Raw genomic sequence first — 19,552 nt, 5'->3', positions numbered from 1 at the left:
TGGTATCGCTGTCTCGCTGTAGGACACTGATCTTTCTTTTTTATTCTGGATTTTAATTTGTTTATTGTGGGTTTTTTTAATATATAATTTATGATGCTTTTAAAAGTGATATACTAAGATTTTATATGTATTTTATGATGTTTTTAATATGCAATGTATTTTTATGTAATGTTGTCCCTTGTCTGGACCTTGAGTCCGAAATAAAGTTTATTATTATTATTATTTATGCAGTGGAAACTCACAGGTGCTTTGCAATTTAAAGCTGGCAAGTGTTCAACCTTTATTTCTTTTGCAACAGAAGAGACTGTAACTACAGAAAGTCTCCCACTCTTATCCTACACATGTTAAACATATGTAGTCAACAACATAATTGAAATCATCTGCCAGGCAGAATGTATGTAAATGAGATCTAGAAACTGCTTTATTAGATGTTAATAGCATGAAAATAACATTCTATGTCACTTGAATCCTATTTGTGAAAGTTGTGAAGATTGTGATTTTCAATCGCATTGATGCGTAAAATACTTTTGTTTTTTATGTTGCTCGTGTTCCTGTGAGAGCTACACATTGCACTATTCTCTTGATTAAATGCAGATCAACCTAGATGATAGGGCATTGACACGTAGCGGGAGAGTCTAGGACTAGAGTTCATAGCCTCAGAATTAAAGGGCGTTCCTTTCGGGAGGAGATGAGAAGGGATTTATTTTGTCAGAGGGTGGTGAATCTGTGGAATTCTTTGCCACAGAAGGCTGTGGAGGCCACGTCAATGGATGTTTTTAAAGCAGAGATGGTAGATTTTTGATTAGTATGGGTGTCAGGGGTTATAGGGAGGAGGCAGGCGAATGGGGTTAGGAGAGAGAGATAGATCAGCCATGATTAAATGGTGGAGTAGACTTGATGGGTCGAATGGCCTAATTCTGCTCCTATGACATGACCTTATAACCTTAGCTCTTACAGGGGTCTGCCACCTGGGCTGGTGTACGAGTTTTGGAGAGTAGCAAATGTTATCCTTAGTTCAAAAATAGGAATAAGCCCAGCAACACCAGTTTAGCCTCAGTGGCGGCAAACCTCTTGGAACCATTGATGCAGGGCAGGGTTATTAGTTCTCTGGCTTAATGGAGGCAAGCCCGCATGGATTGTTAAGGGGAAAATCACATATAACAAAACTGAATTTTTGGGTGAGGTGACAGATAAAGTTGAAAGGGTATCACAGCTAACATGATATTAATTGAATTCCAGAAAGCTTTTGAAAAAGTGCTATTGACAAGAGCTGAAGCACAAGGCAATAAAGAGATGTTGATAGCATGGAAACAAACTTGTGCTAGTTGGGAGAGTGGGCAGAGGAGTGGGAGATGGAATATAGTTTAGCATAGTGTATGGTCGTGCAATTTGGTAGTAGATATATTAGCGTAGACTGTTCTTCTAAACTGAGAGAGGATCCAGAAATTTGAAATTCAAAGGGACTTGAGGGTGCTGGTGCAGGATTCCTAAAAAGTTAATTCGTAAGTCAAATTGGTGAATTCAAAGCTAGCATTTATTGAAGACTAGAATATAAAAGTAGGGATGTAATACTGAGGCGTTATAGGGCACTGGCCAGGCGCATTTGGAATATTGTGAGCAGTTTTGGGCTGCAAATCTGAGGAGGGATGTGCTGACTTTGGAGAGGATCCAGAGGAGGTTTAAGAGAATTATCCTGGGGATGATTGGGTTAACATATGATGAGCGTTTGAAGGCACTGGGCCTGTACTCGCTGGAATTTAGAAGGACGAGTCTCATTTAAACTAACCAAATAGTGAAGGGCCTGGATCGAGTGGATGTGGAGAAGATGTTTCCACTAGTAGGAACGTTTAGAACCAGAGGGCACACCTCATAATAAAAAGGATGTACCTTTAGAAAGAAGACGAGGAGGAGTTTTGTTAGGCAGAGGGTGGTGAATGTGTGGACTGCTGTGGAGGCTAAGTCATTGGGTATTTTTAGGCGGAGATTCACAGGTTCTTGATTTGTAAGGGTGTCAAAGGTTACAGGTGTAAGTTATTGGGGCAAATCCTCCCAAAATTATGGAAGAAGTTGGATAAGGACATGGACATTTTAAAAAGACAGATTTGCTGGCTGCAACGGAAAAACCCCCAATCCACAAAGAAAGAATCAGTTTCAAGTTTCAAACCTGTCTGGCCTGTGGACTTCGGCATCACGCAACTTGCGAATGATGTGGGCAGGAAAGGCTGATACGGAGATAACAAGATTATCTTGGAAACACAAAGGAAGGTACCAAGCCTCAGCAGACGGTGGTAAACAGGCCAGCAGCAAGCACAATCACCATCGTGGATGACCCATCCATCGGGACAATGGGAGCCCATCCAGGCGATGGGATAACGATCAGGCTGAGGGATCATGACATCAGCAAACCCCTTATCATCGGAAGCCTATTGTTCATGCCAGATCGAAACTGGGAATCATCAAAAGAACCCTTTTATCCAGAGGACCACCTGGGGGTTTCAAAGGAAACTCAGGTATAAAAGCTGGAGTCAAGCCAGAAGTCGCTCTCTTTCTGCTCTGCTGGACGGCTCGTGAGCCCAACCGATCGACCTAGCTGTAAGTATCCCGGTGACCTGGTGAAGTTCCCGAAATAGGATAGTTGAGAGAAGAAAGGTGAAAGGGGGAGTATACTTGCAAGTAAAATTGTGTAAAGTAAGTTTTACGACGTGCCCAATAGTTTTCCGTCCATAGTCCTAGTTTAAAGCATAAGTTTAGCCACGTATTATGTAGTGTTGGTGAGATTCGATTTCTCATTGTTTAATAAAGCCTGTAAATTTTAGACTTGCTTTGAGTCCATCTTGGTTTCTGTTTTCTCTCATCAGCACACTCTGGTCAATTCAACCTTTTATCATATCCCACTATAATTCTGAGGTCTAGAACCTAGGGGAATCCCTTTTGTTGTATTCTCTCTCTTGGAAACCGCTCGAGTGGAGTGGTGGCCGTTTGACCCTCCGACAAGGGAGAGAATAACTCGAGCAGTTGGGCCCGAAATGGAGCAAAGGGAAACGAAACCCCTACACAGGGAGTAGGCAGGGGAATGGGGTTGAGAGAGAAAGATAGTTCGGCCATGATTGAATGGCGGAGTAGACTCGATGGGCCGAATGGCCTAATGCTGCTCTTAATGAACTTGTGGAAGCAAAAGGTGTATGTTGACGTTTGGGGTTGAGACATTGTATCAGGACTTAAGAGTGAATAGGAACGATTGCCAATGTATTGCTGTACATCGGAGGGTGGGACAGAAGCTGGAGGGTGAGACGCAGGCTGGAGAGTGTTAAGGGAGCCTGATGTGGAGGATGAACACAATGAGAAGAAACCTGTGTGTCCTGGTAAGTGTGTGAGGGAGGAGAGCAGTGGGTGTGTGAGTCAGCTGCAATTAGAAAATTCAACATTCATACCATTGAGTTGTAAGCTATGAAAATGGAATGCAAGATGTTGCTCTTCCAACCTGCATTCAGCTTCTATATAGCAACTGAGAAGGCTGAAGGTAGACAGGTCAGTGCAGGAGTAGGAAGGAGACATGCATCCAGGAGTTTGAGATGGCCGCTGTTGCCACATTACTTGAGAGCACAGTGTCTCGATCTGAAACGTTGCCTTTCACCATTCACCTCCAACCATGCTGCCTGACCCGCTGAGTTCTACCAGCGTTTTGCCTTTGATTTTGCTTTTCATCAGCATTACACATTTAGCGTGCAAAAATGGTGATCTTCAATTTCTTGGAAAATATTTTTAGGTTTAGTTTTTTTTTTAAATCCCTGTATAAGTCATCACATAATTCATTTAGCAGAAGTATTTCCCTTTCTTAGAAAGGTTTATTGTGTGAAAATTCTAAGGAATATATTGTTAGTGTTGCAAAGAAAATAAGACTTCCGTGGATTTTAGTTATAAGCCTATGTCAATAAGAACATTGTCCTTATTACCGGCAAACACCAACTCCGAACAATTTGGACTTATGCCACAATTCATAGATGGTTTACAGAACGTTCTAATGAATGCTCTCAGTCAAGTACACAAATGTGTATCACCTTTTAATAACTGTGTGAAAACAACTGTTCCACTTTCCCTTTGATTTAGCAATAATCCTAAATACATGCTCCCTAGCTTGCAGCTCAGCATCCACTAGAAGCGACCACATTTGATTTAGCAAGATAAAGCCTCGTTTATCCTTTTAACACACTCCAATTCATGCAACTTTGCCCATGCAGAAGGCTCGAAGAAAATCAACGGCAGCAAGTCGCACAGAGCTACATTTGAATTTTATTGTAACTGGTTAAGAAACTTCCCCTTGTATCATCTTTGCATTGGAAATGTAAAGATGGATTACAGAAAGAAGAAGGACAGCTACTTTTATTTTTAAAGTAACTACATTAAGTTGACAAATCTGTAGTGTGATTCAAAATTTGGTAATTTGATGTAAAAAAGTTTGAACTGTGGAAGTTTGGTTTTGAAATACAGCGTGGAAACAGGCCCTTTGGCCCACGACTCCACGCAGACCAGCGATCCCCACACTAGTTCCATTCTACACACTAGAGGCAAATCACAGAAGCCAATTAAACCAATAAAACCAGGTCTTTGGAATATGGGAAGAAACCAGAGCACCTGGAGAAAACCCATGTGGTCACGGAGAGAACGTACATACCGCACCGCACCCATAGTCAGGATTGCTGACTCTGGCGTTATAAAGAGTCTACTGCTACTCTAGTAGCAACTCTACTGCTGCACCACTGTGCCACCCCTAAACAAATATGATCGAGGTTGAGCAGGGTAGGACTTTATTCCTTGGAGCGCAGGACGATGAGGGGTGATCTTATAGAGGTGTAAAAGACCATGAGGGGAATAGATCGAGTGAATGCACAGTCTTTTACTCAGAGAAAGGGAATCACGAACCAGAGGACAGAGGTTTAAAGTGGGAAGGGAAAGATTTAATGGGCAACATTTTCACACAGAGGATGGTGGGAGTATGCAACGAGCTGCTGGAGTAAATAGTTGAGGCAGAAACTATAACAACATTTAGTAGACATTTGGACAGGTACATGGATAGAAAGGTTTACAGGGATAATGGCCAAGCACAGGCAGGTGTAGTTGGGCACCTTGGTCATCATGGGCAAGCTGGGCTGAAGGGCCTGTTTCCGTGTTATATGACTCTATGACAGGCAAGTAGACTGGTAAAGAAGGAATGTTTGCCTTCATCAGTCGGGACATTGAATATAAGAGTTAGGTTGCAGCTTTATAAAACTGGTGAGGCCACATTTGGAGTCTTGTGTGCCGTCCTTGTTGGCCCAGCGCAGGAGGATGTAGAGGTTTACGTGACAAGGTTCCACATGGTAGTCTGGTCTGGAAGGTTAGATCAATGGGATCCATGGAGAGAGAGCTGAATGGATGGAAATTGGCTCCATGGAAAGAAGCAGAGGGTGATGGTGGAAGGTTGCTTCTCGGACTGGAGGCCTGTGACTAGTGGTGTGCCTCAGGGTTTGGTGTCATCTCCCTCCCCCCATTCGCAACAAGAACAGAGTCCCCCTTGTCCTCACCTTCCACCCCATCAGCCGTCGCAGACAGCATATAATCCTCCACCACTTTCGCCAGCTCCAACAAGATCTCACTACTAGCCACATCTTCCCATCTCCACCCCTTTCTGCTTTCAGCAGAGACCATTCCCTTCGCAACTCCCTGGTCAACCCGTCCTTTCCCATCCAAACCACCCCCTCCCCAGGTACTTTCCCCTGCAATGAGTAATTACGGTAGGGTAGACAGTCAGTCGACTTTTTAATAAAATCTTAATCCGCGCATGCGCAGATTGTTCTCCTCTCCGTAAAAATAAAAAATAAAAATAAGTAACAATTCAATTTGCCCAAGGCTTCCAAATCTCCTTCATTTTGAATTACTGAATGGGTGGGGGGTGAAGAGCAGCTGGAGAGATGGTGGGAAAAACGGGAGTACACCGGAACAAGTTGAATTAGTTGTCATCTTATTAAGTGACAATACTAGTTCAAGGGACCAATTGGGGTGAGAGTTCCTTTCACAGCATGTGGTGAGTCTGGCCAGGGGTAAAGTTGCGGGGAGGGCAGGAGTGTTGAGAAGGAGGGGGTCGGGGATCATGCCAGTAACTCACTCACTCAGCGCTGCCGCGGTGCTCCGGACGTGGAGCCACCGCATTGTGGCCAGGGAGGGAAGCAGCTCAGGGGGCTGCGAGCAGCCGCCGGCACCTCAGCGCTTTCTGCCGGCCCGCTTACCTCTGGCAGTGTTCTCCGTCTGAACATCTCTCTCCTGCCGCTTGCCGGCCTCACTCATGTCAGCCGCTTCACGCAAATCCTTAAATTCTGACTGCACGATCAAGGGACCAATTGAGGTTGACCAATTGACCAATGCGGTGGCTCCGTGCCCGGAGCATCGCAAGTGGTTACTGGCACGGTCCCCGATCCCCTCCTTCACAACGCTCCTGTCCTCCCCGACACTTTACCCTGGGCCAGACTCCCCAAACGCTGTGAAAGGAGCTTTCGCCTGACATAGTGCAGCCCATGGAGTGCAGCAGCAGCGCCTCACCCGTGGCCCTGTCGCCCCTTCCCTGGCAGCCCGGCCAGCTGTCCGACCTTCGGATCTTCGCTTACCGCCAACACCACCACCACCACCTCCTTCTCATGGCCGATCATCGGTTCATGAGTTGGATGGGGTGCCGGACTTTGCGCATGATGTCGCGTGGGTCAAAACTCCTCAGCCAGCGCGCTGGCTGGGCTTTGTGTGCAGTCCAGCACCCGGGCCAACTCATCATTCACCCAGCCATGGCCGAATCGGTCAACGAATTGCTGGCGGGAATTTGTCCCTTATTTTGACCGTTTGTCCCTTATTTGGGAGTGAGAAAGTTGGCAACCCCAGTCTCCGACTACACTCTATCTTCGTCCCGCCCACTCCCCGACGTCAGTCTAAAGAAGCGACTCGACCCAAAACATCACCCATTCCTTCTCTCCAGAGATGCTGCCTGTCCCGCTGAGTTACTCTTGCATTTTGTGTCTAACTTATTACTTGCCAGCTTTTGCCCCACGCACCTCTATTTTGCAGCTTTCTCCCCCTTACTCCATCTGTCTGAAGGAGGGTCCTGATCCAAAACATTGCTTCCCCAATCCACCGAACGGAGATTCCCGAATGCCTCTGAGTGCCTTCAGTACTTTGTTTTTTTTTACCAGAATGCCATCTGGATTAGAGGGTTTTAGCTGAAAGATGATAGACATAAAATGCTGGAGTAACTCAGTGGGACAGGCAGCATCTCTGGAGAGAAGGAATGGGTGACGTTTCGGATCGAGATCCTTCAGATTGTGCACACTGTGATTGATCTCACTGGAGCTCTGGAGGTTGTCAGGAGACCTGATAAAAAGTCTATAACATTTTAAGTCTTTTCTTCCTAGGGTAGTTATCTAAAATTCTAGTGGACACAGCCTTAAGGTCAGAGCAGCAAAGTTTTAACGAGATAGACACAGAATACTGGAGAACAGTAACTCAGCAGGAGAGGCAGCATCTATGGACAGAAGGAATGGTTGACATTTCGTGACTCAAAACATCACCCATTCCTTCTCTCCAGAGATGCTGCCTGTCCTACTGAGTTACTCCAGCATTTTGAGTCCATCTTCGGCTGAACCAGCATCTGCAGTTCCTTCCTACACAAGTTTAAAGGAGATGTGCCAGGCAAGGTTTGCTCTACACAGAGTGGTGGGTGGCTGTGACATGTTGTCAGGGTTGGAGGTGGAAACAGATACGATAGTGATCATTCTCTCTCCAACTAAATTCAGACTTAAGGGTCTGTCCCACGAGCATGCGACTCCATGCGGCAAGCGCGACCTAAGCGACTCCATGCGGCAAGCGCGACCCAACCAGAAGCGACCTAACTAGCGGCGGCTGCGGGCCGGCAGGCCGTTCCAGTACGGAATTTTGGACACGGTCAGTTTTTCGGAGCCTCGCGCGATGTCGGGGCCAGCTCCGCACAACTCCATACGGCCCCGCGAGGCTGTACGGCTCAAGCAACCACGTTGGGTCGCGCTTGCCGCATGGAGTCTCATGCTCGTGGGACGGGCCCTTTATGTAACCACATAATATTCTCCTGAGGTAACAGACACAGAAAAAAAAGTCCACTCACCCATTCCAGTGCCAGCTGGAGCAATTTCACGGGAAAATAGTTCCAGAGCTTTCTTCTGCATGTGATGAACTGCTAGCCAAATAACAGCTTCCCGAGGGTTCTGTAAGGGCAAATGCCGACAGCTTACCAATAATGAGTACTTTGGTACAAAAATATAGCTATTTGGTGATCATGATGCAGTCTCCTCTTCACTGATTTGTTGATTGCTATCAAACACTTCTGGCAATTGGCAACATTCACAATTTTAACCAATTGCAGTCTTATGCCATTAGAGAGAAAAACACAATTTCCAAAATAATGCTTAAATGGCCTCCTGCTGTGAAACTGGCAGCCTGTGTTCTTAAGAGACAATGGTATCTGATTACTTTGAGGAGGTACATGTAATCAGGAGTTTTTTCCAAGATAGTTTTTTTCTGCAGTAAACCCGTCATAGCCTGTGTCCAATTTGTACGGGTTCCTTCCCGATCGAAATTACATGAGGATCAATCCTGTCTGTGTAACAGAAGTGCTTCTCAGAGGTGACTGAGGAAATACAGCATTTCTCCTATAACACTCATAAACTTCTATCGATGCACCCCATAAAAGCATACTTACTGTCGGGTTGCTTCACAGCTTGGTCTTGAAACATGTAGCAACAATTTCATTGTCCTATCTGGGACACATGACAATAGACTCTCTTGAATCTTGAATCTTGAAGAAATAGCTGGTTTACACCAAGGATAGACACAAAATGCTGGATTAACTCAGTGGGGGCAGGCAGCATCTCTGGAGAAAAGGAATGGGTGATCTTTCGGGTTGAGACTCGAAAGGTCACCCATTCCTCTCCAGAGATGCTGCCTGTCCCGCTGAGTTACTCCAGCATTTTGTGTCTATCGTTGGTCTAGAAACAGTTCCGCCCATGACCACAAGAAATTGCAGAATTATAGATGTGGGCCAGACTTCTGACATTGCTTCCATCTCCACTTCATGTTGCCTGAGAAAAGTAATAGACGTTCCATCCTGTTCATTCCTTCTTCTCCCTGCTCCCATCCGGCAGAAGGTACACATTCTTGAAAGCCTGCACCATCAGATCCAGGAACAGCTTCTTCCCTTCTGTTATCATGCTTCAGAATTATCCATCTACAAGCTCGGGTAGCTGTGTGATTCACCTCAACCCCATTGTAGACATTGTATAGATAAGAAACCCTGTGCTGCAGGATATTAGCAGTCTGTTGTTTGCCTTGGAGCTGAAAGCTATGAATAAAGAAACCGTGAAACCTATCACTGGACTCAGCGTGATTAAAACATGCGTTCTAACAGAATTTGTTTTTGGAACTGATGCGCTACAATGCTGAGAACTATATTCTGCACTGTATCTTCCCCTTTGCTCTATCTATTTTACTGGAGTTTGATTGCATTTATGTATAGTATTATCTGATCTGTTTGGATAGCATGCAAAACTAAGTTTTTCACTGTACTGGTACATGTGGCAATATTAAACCTAAATCTGAATGTAGTGCTCCCCTAATTCATTAATTGAGTTATATTCAATTCATGTGATGGAAACATGTTACATCAGAAAAATCTGCAGGATAAAGTATTATGGTGAAAAGTGGGAATGATTTGGTTAAACATAATGACAGCAGCATAAAAAGGTGTGATTTACAATGTGTGATAAATCCATTAACATTCCAACATGGGGAAGAGATTTCAATTATGACATTTCTTGCTACATGGTTGGTTGTACAATTACATAACTCCAAACTCAAAATTTGTTGAAGAGTTGGCTGCAATGTGGTAGAATTTTCACCTGGGTTGTTCATAGGGGTGGGACCAGGAACCCGCCCGAAGGCTCGTCTCAGTCTGCCCGAAGGGTCGCAGTTGGCGGGACCTCGCCTGAAAGCTCAGCGGTCGACGAGATCAGGAATCTGCCCCAAGGCTCAGCGGTCGACAGAGCAACGCTTGAAGGTTCAGCAGTCGACAAGATCAGGAAGTTGTCCCAAGGCTCAGTGATCGGCGGGACCTCGCTTGAAGGCTCGTCGGTTGGCGGGATCGTGAATAACCCGCCCGAAAGCCCTTTGGTCAGCGTAACTGGGAGGGAACTGCAGAGACAGGAGCAAGGAACGGTAAGGGGGGTGAACTGGGGTAATGCCTCCAGCACCTCCAGGTAGGCTGTAGGAGGTGGCCCTGGGACACAAGGGTGGCCAGGCGAAGAGAGGCGAGGAGAGGGGCATCGGTTCACGGGAACTGCTCCAGCGTGCGGGCCGACCAGACATTGGACTCTGAATAATGGCAGCACCCGCACTTGTAATATGTGCAAAACGAATTTCACTGTGCAGTTCCATATGTGATAAATAAAACACTATTGACAACTAAAAGCGATGCAAAAATTCACCTTCACTGAAATAAATAGAACGGATTGAAATGCGCAATCACTAACATATTGTGCATTAGGTGCTCGCATTTATGGTCAAATTTATCCTGACTGTTTCTGCATCTGACTATTATAGTTATAATCATAGTTTAATTGGATAATTCCACTTACATTATTTGTCTTTGCAGCTTGCCTTCCATAGATTTCTTCAGATCCCAGAATCTGCACATTAACCGATTTGAAGTCACCTAGGCCAACCTCTTTGAAAATACGTTGCATCCTTGATGGAATCAACAAAACCGACTGAAAGACTTGTTTAAAATCATTAAAACTAGCAAAGATACAACTTGCATTGCAGTTTGATACTGTTTAATATTTGAACAGAATGGCCCGTAAATCTGTTGGTACAGTACAGCCAATTTTATTGCATTGTGTTAAAAATATATTGGCAACAAAGCAAAAATGCATTTCTCAGCTGTTTCACATTGCTTGGTATTCCCAACTATGTTTTCACCTTCTATTCAGCCATGATCACAATGAATGGCGGTGCTGGCTCGAAGGGCCGAATGGCCTCCCACTGCACCTATTTTCTATGTTTCTATTCTTCAAATAATTTCCTGACTCTCCGGTTTCAGCCCAAAACTTTCCCTATTTCTTTGCTCCATAGATGCTGCCGCACCCGCTGAGTTTCTCCAGCACTTTTGTCGACAGGCCAACATGATCCTTTTTCTTCCAACTTCCTCCCACCATCAGTGCCTTCATTTCATCCCTCCCTTTTACCTTCCTAGCTCCCCCTTCACGCTCCCTCTCTCCCTCCCTTTCATCAGGTGTCCAGCCACTTTTTGCTCCAAATTCCAGCATCTGCAGACTCTCGATTTTCCTTTGTATGCCCTGCATAATCCGCTGGGCTGATCAGCCCCTGGTATTACAATGGTGCAGATGGGGCCCATGACCAAAACTGACAGCAGCACTCCAGCATGTTACATTATAATTTCTAGGTCAGCAACTTCTGATGCCTTAAATAATGAGAGCAGGTAAAAATGACAATGATCAAACCACACGTACATTAATAGCAACAGAATTAATATAAATACAAGGAACTGCAGATGATGGTTTATAAATGAAACATGAAGTGCTGGAGTAACTCAGGCTGCATCTCTAGAGAACATGGATAGGTGACGGTAGACACAAAAAGCTGGAGTAACTCAGCGGGTCAGGCAGCATCTCTGTAAAGAAGGAATGGGTGACGTTTCGGGTCGAGACCCTTCTTCAGACTCAAGACTCAGTCTGAAGAAGGGTCTCGATCCAAAACGTCACCCATTCCTTCTCTACAGAGATGCTGCCTGACCTGCTGAGTTACTCCAGCATTTTGTGTCGACCTTCGATTTAAACCTTCGGTTCTTTCCTGCACACACTCAATGTTCATATTGTGAGTTTGTCAGCTACCCAGGCAGAATATGAGGTGCTGTTTCTCCAGTTTACATGTGATCCCACTATGGAAATGGGGGGGGGGGGGGGGGGGGGGCGAGGACAGAAAGGTCAGTATAAGAATGTAAATAGGAGTTGGGATGATTAATAACCATCCATTTCTCTAGCCTATAACCCAACAATGGGAACATTGAATTCTCCAGTTCAACGGTGATTTTCCAAACTCATCTATTGCATTCAATGTTTAAGAAGGAACTGCAGATGCTGGAAAATTGAAGGTAGACAAAAATGCTGGAGAAACTCAGCGGGTGAGGCAGCATCTATGCAGCAAAGGAAATAGGCAACGTTTCGGGCCGAAACCCTTCTTCAGACTCAATGCTCCTGAGCATTCAATGCTCCCTTTGTGAAGTGTTCAGCATCAGTGCAACCATTTTGCCGAGCACTTGCGCTCTGTGTACAGGGACCTGCTAGACGGCATCATTGTTAACCATTTTAATTCCTCTTCCCATTCCCAACTTGACCTGTTTGTCCTCGTCCTCCTCCACTTGTCCCAACCCTTGCCCTCACCTCTCTCTACCAGCTATATCACCTCTACTCCAAGAAGGATACCAACTTGAAATGTCATCTTTCTATTTCCTTCAACAGATGCTGCCTGAACCGCTGAGTTCCAGCGGCAGTTTGCTGTTAGAATTTGGCTTCTTGGAAGTGGTTGGTTTTCCATTTGACAAGGTCTGTCAGGGGCTTAAAAAAATAAATGACAAAATGGGAGAGACTAGGGAAAGGCAGGAAGGTGGCAGAAGAGAGGGAGCACAGAGAAGGGGATGGGTGAAATTGAGCTTGAAAAACAAAATGAAAGAGAAAGCGGATGGGGATATTGGGATGTCAGAAAACAGCACAAAATGTGGATTGGTGCGTGGGGTAGTGAGCGAAGTGGGTTAGGGGTGGTTGAGGAGAAGAGAAATAGAGGTAGGGAGGGACAGGGAAGGGTGGAAGAGGGAGATGAACACAGAAGGCTGCGGAGGCCATGGCAATGGATATTTTTAAGGCATAGTTAAGGGATAGTTAAATTCTTGATTTAGTGTCAGGGGTAATGGGGGGGAGCAGGCAGGAGAATGGGGTTAGGAGGGAGAGATAGATCAGCCATGATTGAATGGAGTAGACTTGATGTACTGAATGGCCTAATCCTGCTCCTATCTCATGATCTTATGAGATAAAGAAAGTTTAGGCCCAGCTCACTTTAACCCTTCTAATGCACATACCTTTTCAAAATGCTCTCTGCTGTTTTCCTTCCCTTCTCCACAGATCGTCGTCCTGCCACGGGACACACCGCTATTGATCGGTAGCCATCTAAATACGTGGCACAAATCTGCAGAGATATAGCGTGGAATGTCAGCAATAAAGTCAAATACAACTGCTTATATACTAAGTGTAACAGGCTCCGCGTTATTTAGACTTCATCTAAATTTAAAACAGGATAATAATAAAGAAAGAAAAAAAAAAGGACAGCTAGTAGTGGAATGGTTCAAATGGTTATTCCTGTGCTGTAAAATTTCAACAAATGTGTTATGCAAAATCGCAGTATTGCAGCTTAGTACTTTTATCAGTGGGATCAATATCAATATCAATGTTCAATCCTATCATTTAGGGTCAGGTAAATCAGTTTTTTTTATACCACTTTACTTCTTAAACTGAGCACTTTTAAAGTTTATAATTCAATGAAATGTATTTTTTAAATGCCTTAGGTAGACATAAAATGCTGGAGTAACTCAGCGGGACAGGCAGCATCTCTGGTGAGATGGAATGGGTGATGTTTCAGGTCGAGACCCTTCTTTAGACTTCAGACTGAAGAAGGGTATCGACCCGAAACATCACCCATTCCTTCTCTCCAGATATGCTGCCTGTCCCGCTGAGTTACTCCAGCATTTTGTGTCTTACTACGGTTTATGTCAGGGGAGTGGGTGGGACAGAGATAGAATGTAGTCAGAGACAGAAAGACTGGTGGGAGAAAGGGGAAGGAGAGAGGGGGAAAGCAAGGGCTAATTGAAGTTAGAGAAGTCAATGTTCATACCGCTGTGGTGAAAGCTACCCAAGCAAAATATGAGGTGCTGTTCCTCCAATTTGCACGGGGCCTCACTCTGACAATGGAGGAGGCCCAGGGCAGAAAAATCAGATTGGGAATGGGAGAGGGGTTAAAGTGCTGAGCCCTGCCATCAGGTAGGTGTTGTGTGGAAAAGTTCAGCGACTGTCGGGGAGCCTCCTTGGTCTCGGATGTACAGTTGAGGGGGATACAGAAGTAAAGGGTGACAGGTGTTGCATCTCCTGGTGCTCTCCTGTGCTTGCAGGGGAAAGTACCTGGGGAGGGGATGGTTTGGGTGGGAAGGGACGAGTTGACCAGGGAGTTGCGGAGGGAACGGTCTCTGCGGAAAACAGAGAGGGGTGGAGATGGGAAGATGTGGCCAGAAGTGGGATCCCGTTGGGAGGTGGCGAAAATGTTGGAGGATTATATGTATTTTAAATGCCTTAATTGGGAGTATCTGATCTCAGAAGATGTAAAGACAGTACGTTAAAAAAAAATGGTTTGTCTAATATTTTAATCTAGTATTTGGTTTGTACCCAAGACACTAAATAGTAGTTGCACATATTGGTACCTACACTGTGAGAGGGGGGAGGAACAATTACACAACTAGTATGGGTGCCAGCTGAGATAAACCAAGTGAAGGAGAGAATTAGGTAGGAAAGAATAATCAAACAGTCTTGCATTGGGAGAACTGGCGGCCTGATGATTTTCCGTGTAGCATAGACAATAGATAATAGACAATAGGTAGGCCATTCAGCCCATTTGAGCCAGCACCGCCATTCAATGTGATCATGGCAGATCATCTACAATCAGTATCCCGTTCCTGCCTTCTCCCCATATCCGCTATCTTTAAGAGCTCTATCTCACTCTCTTGAAAGCATCCAGAGAATTGGCCTCCACTGTGTCTGAGGCAGAGAATTCCACAGATTCACTACTCTCTGGGTGAAAATGTTTTTCCTCATCTCCGTTCTAAATGGCCTACCCCTTATTCTTAAACTTTTGCCCCTGGACTCCCCCAACATCGAGAACATGTTTCCTGCCTCTAGCGTGTCCAATCCCTTAATAATCTTATGTTTCAATCAGATCCCATCTCATCCTTCTAAATTCCAGTGTATAAAGCCCAGTCGCTCCATTCTTTCAACATATGACAGTCCCGCCTGATCCTGCACATTAACACTATCTTACACAGACTAGGGACAATTTACAATTATACCAATCCAATTAGCCTACATACCTTTACGTCTTTGGAGTGTGGGGGGGAAACCGAAGATCTCGGAGAAAACCCAAGCGGTCATGGGGAGAACATACAAACTCCGTACAGATAGCACCCCTAGTCGGGATCGAACCCAAGTCTCTGGCGCTGCGAGTGCTGTAACGCAGCAACCTGGGATGTCAGGACGTTCATATGAAGAAAGACTGGATAGACTCGGCTTGTAATCACTAGAATTTAAAAGATTGAGGGGGGATCTTATAGAAACTTACAAAATTCTTAAGGGGTTGGACAGGATAGATGCAGAAGATTGTTCCCGATGTTGGGGAAGTCCAGGACAAGGGGTCACAGTTTAAGGATAAGGGGGAAATCCTTTAGGATCGAGATGAGAAAAATATTTTTCACACAGAGAGTGGTGAATCTCTGGAACTCCCTGCCACAGAAGGTAGTGGAGGCCAGTTCATTGGCTATATTTAAGAGGGAGTTAGATGTGGCCCTTGTGGCTAAAGGGATCAGGGGAATGGAGAGAGGGCAGGTACGGTATACTGAGTTGGATGATCAGCCAAGATCATATTGAATGGCGGTGCAGGCTCGAAGGGCCGAATGGCCTACTCCTGCACCTAGTTTCTATGTTTCTAACTCAACCGCTGCAGCACCATAATGACTATTCTCCATGACATTCATTTTAAGAAACCAACTAAATCATATTTTACAATAAAAGCAGTGACTTCCGTATAACTGATTTAATAATTTCAAACCATCCTTCCACAGCACCTTGTAACTGTCAGATGGAGGTGATCCCTTTGCTCCTTGGACAAGCACAGCACCACCATCTGTAACTGGAAAATAAAGGAATAAAACAGTCAGCTCTGATTATCTTCGTAAAATGCCCCTCTAAATATCAATAGATTTGGCAATATCAATAAACTTACAACATAGAAGAGTGTATGTCCCTCCATTCCCTGCGTGTCCATGTGCCTTTCTAAAAGAAGCCTAAACACCACTATTGTCTTTGGCTCCACCACCATCCCTGGAGGCACCTTCCACTTGCCCACCACCCTCTGTGAAATACTTTTGACGTTGTATTCCGCCTGCTTAGTTTTTGTGCAAAATCACAAGACGTGTACAACATTTCAGAAAATAACATTTGGATGTGTCAAAAAAACTGCTGGTTTATAATATTTAGCATATTTTAAGTAAATTGGTGAAATATAAAAAGCTCAAATCTATAAATTAATATAAATATCAGATACATGCACATTTCCTTTAAACTACGAGGCTACGAGGTATATATCAATTAATAAACATATAAGGAGTAAACATAGATAGTGCTTTACTCATCACTGGAAATTACAGCAAGGACTCGGTATAATTGTAAAATAAACCAATGCTTATGCTGATTTGAAACATAGAAACATAGAAAATAGGTGCAGGAGTAGGCCATTCGGCCCTTCGAGTCTGCACAGCCATTCAATATGATCATGGCTGATCATCCAACTCAGTATCCTGTACCTGCCTTTTCTCCACACCCCCTGATCCCTTTAGCCACAAGGGCCACATCTAACTCCCTCTTAAATATAGCCAATGAACTGGCCTCAACTAGAAATTGGCATCTACAATTTGAACCTGTGATGCTGTTTTAATATTGCTTACAATTCATCTACTAAAATTCTCATCTTGTCTGTGTGTGCTTGCGTGTGATTCATGCCCTGAATTATGCCAAAACCGTATACGATAGCGCTACAGTTTTTGGACCAACTTAATCATCATTGCCTTGTGGTGTGGTGTATCAAGTTTTGTTCAGATTGATGGTGAATTTTACAAGTTATTCACATTTAAAACTTTAAAAAATGAACTTTTCTCTTCACTTCTCAGTGTCAAAAATCCAAATCCTTGCTGGCCCTGCCCGCAACACTGTTGCAACCACAGGACACTGAGTCCTGGTAGCAAGTGAAATCCAAATGTTTTTCCTGGCTGCATTTTATTTAATGTTTAAAATGAGGGAGGGTGAATAAGGGGAAATGAGCCGCCCCTGCACAGTTGGGGCCTATGGGTGAGAGGCGGAATATTGTGTTGGGGGGAACGAGTTGCGTTGGGAAAACGGATGAGTGGTGGACTATTGCACTGGGGGAACGGGTTGAGTTGGGGGACCAGGCCACCCATTTGACAGGGACTTGTATGTACTAAACGTCACTGACACTTCATAATTCCCAAATGTACTGAGAATACAGATGCACATATGCACACTCTATGTTTATGTCAGGTCTGATTACCTTAATAAGACCATTAGATAATGATATTTGGCCTGAAATATTACTGGTTGAATTCCAAGTAGTGTTTGGTCAATACAGTCCAAAGACCTCCATTGAGGGGACTTTACAATGCCTGCCTTTAATGAATTCTGGAGTCAGACCAGGAGAAGTCTGTTGAAATGCATTGCGATCTGATCAGTCTACCCCTTACGTGAGAATCATGACCAGAATGGTAAACAGCACAGGAACAGGCCCTTCAGCTCACGGTATCTGTGCCAAACATGATACCAAGTTAAACTAATCTCGCTGCATGTGATCCATATTCCTCCATTCCTTGTATTTCAATGTGTTTATTTCAAAGTTTCTTAAACAAAACTTTTGTTTCTCCTTCTCCTTCAATACCACTCCTGGCAGTGTGTTCCAGGCATCCATGTCTCTGTGTGAAAAACTTGCCCCATGCATCTCCTTTAAACTTTCCCCCTCTGATCTTAAAGCTATGCCCTCTGGTCTGAAATTTCCATTCTGGGAATGTCAGACTTTTCTGACTTTGTAAACGATCTACGCCTCTCATGATTTTATATACTGCTATCAGGTCACTGCTCAGCCGCTCACGCTCCAGAGACAAACAATTGAAGATTGTCCAACCTCATAACCAATACCCTGTAATCCAGCCATCGTTCTGGTAAACCTCTACTGCGCATTCTCCATGCTTTGTGCATCCAGAACTGTACACAATAGTCAAATTAAAGGGCCTGTCCCACTTTCATGACCTAACTCGCGACCTTTATTACTCGTGGACATTTTTCATCATGCTAGAAAAAACCCCGACCTACTTGATGCCACGAGTACCAACAACTAGCATCACGGCCTGCTACGACCTACCTACGACCTCGTGACGACCATGCTGCGAGTATGCGTCAAGGGCAAACTTGGCAGAGGTCGTGAATTAGGTCGTGAAAGTGGGACAGGCCCTTAAGCCTGAACCAAAGTTGTAAAAAGCTGTAGTATAAAGCAAAATGTTCCGTTTCTGGATCTCTTCTCGTTAACCCTTCTGTTAACAAGGGGGTCCATTACATTTATCCATTTTCCCTGTCATTTGCAAACAGTTGACATTTAAATCTGTAAAAATGTCAGGTCTGTCACTATTTACATGGAATAAAATAAAATAAAACTCAACTGTTGGGTATAAATGCAGGAATAGCAAGATGGATTCAACAGTGGCTGAATGGGAGAAGCCAGAGGGTAATGGTGGATGGCTGTTTATCGGGTTGGAGGCAGGTGACTAGTGGGGTGCCTCAGGGATCTGTGTTGGGTCCTTTGTTGTTTGTCATGTACATCAATGATCTGGATGAAGGTGTGGATTAGTAAGTATGCAGATGATACCAAGATAGGGGGTGTTGTGGATAATGAAGAGGATTTCCAAAGTCTACAGAGTGATTTAGGCCATTTGGAAAAATGGGCTGAAAGATGGCAGATGGAGTTTAATGCTGATAAATGTGAGGTGCTACACCTTGGCAGGACAAATCAAAATAGGACGTACATGGTAAATGGTAGGGAATTGAAGAATACAGTTGAACAGAGGGATCTGGGAATAACCGTGCATAGTTCCTTGAAGGTGGAATCTCATATACAACAAAATGAATTTCCCTTACAGGCAGTATCATAAAAAAAAAATAATAATAATAAATAAATAATAAAACATATTAAAAAATAAAATTGAAATTGAATTTAAAAAAAAGCACAAACACAGAAAGTCCACGACACAACATAACATAAATGGCACCAAGGTGAGGATGGCACCATAGTCTAGCCAGCCTCCCCTCCGTGTTCATCCGTGGTCGGGGCCTTCCGAGCACCCGCAGTCGCCGCCCCGGGTGGCCCGATGTTCAGGCCCTCATGCCGGGCTGGTGGAACGCCGACGCCGAACCCCGACGGTGAGCATCCTCCTCCTCAGCGGCCCGGACCTCCTGATCAGCCGCCTCCCGCTGCCGGAGTCTGCAGCGCCTGAGTCCACAGGCCGAGCCGGGCAGAATCACAGGACCCCGCGCTGTCCATCAGCGCCGCCCGCGTTGGGAGC

General features: G+C 44.8%; 1 protein-coding gene across 2 annotated transcripts in view; it reads right to left on the bottom strand.

The window, feature by feature from the left end:
- The window catches only part of lratb.1 (lecithin retinol acyltransferase b, tandem duplicate 1), a 164,346-nt gene that overhangs the window by 76,786 nt on the left and 68,008 nt on the right, over window positions 1-19,552 (bottom strand). For both annotated transcript variants that reach the window (XM_055644456.1, XM_055644448.1), the window contains exons 10-13: window positions 15,998-16,062; window positions 13,196-13,302; window positions 10,680-10,788; window positions 8,156-8,255 (exon numbers count right to left, since the gene is read on the bottom strand). In XM_055644456.1, the coding sequence (XP_055500431.1) occupies window positions 8,156-8,255; window positions 10,680-10,788; window positions 13,196-13,302; window positions 15,998-16,062 (381 nt within the window). The remainder of the gene's footprint in view (window positions 1-8,155; window positions 8,256-10,679; window positions 10,789-13,195; window positions 13,303-15,997; window positions 16,063-19,552) is intronic.

The sequence above is a fragment of the Leucoraja erinacea genome, chromosome 1 (genome assembly GCF_028641065.1).
Source record: "Leucoraja erinacea ecotype New England chromosome 1, Leri_hhj_1, whole genome shotgun sequence".
Classification (NCBI taxonomy): domain Eukaryota; kingdom Metazoa; phylum Chordata; class Chondrichthyes; order Rajiformes; family Rajidae; genus Leucoraja; species Leucoraja erinaceus.
This window is presented reverse-complemented; position numbering and strand designations above follow the sequence as displayed.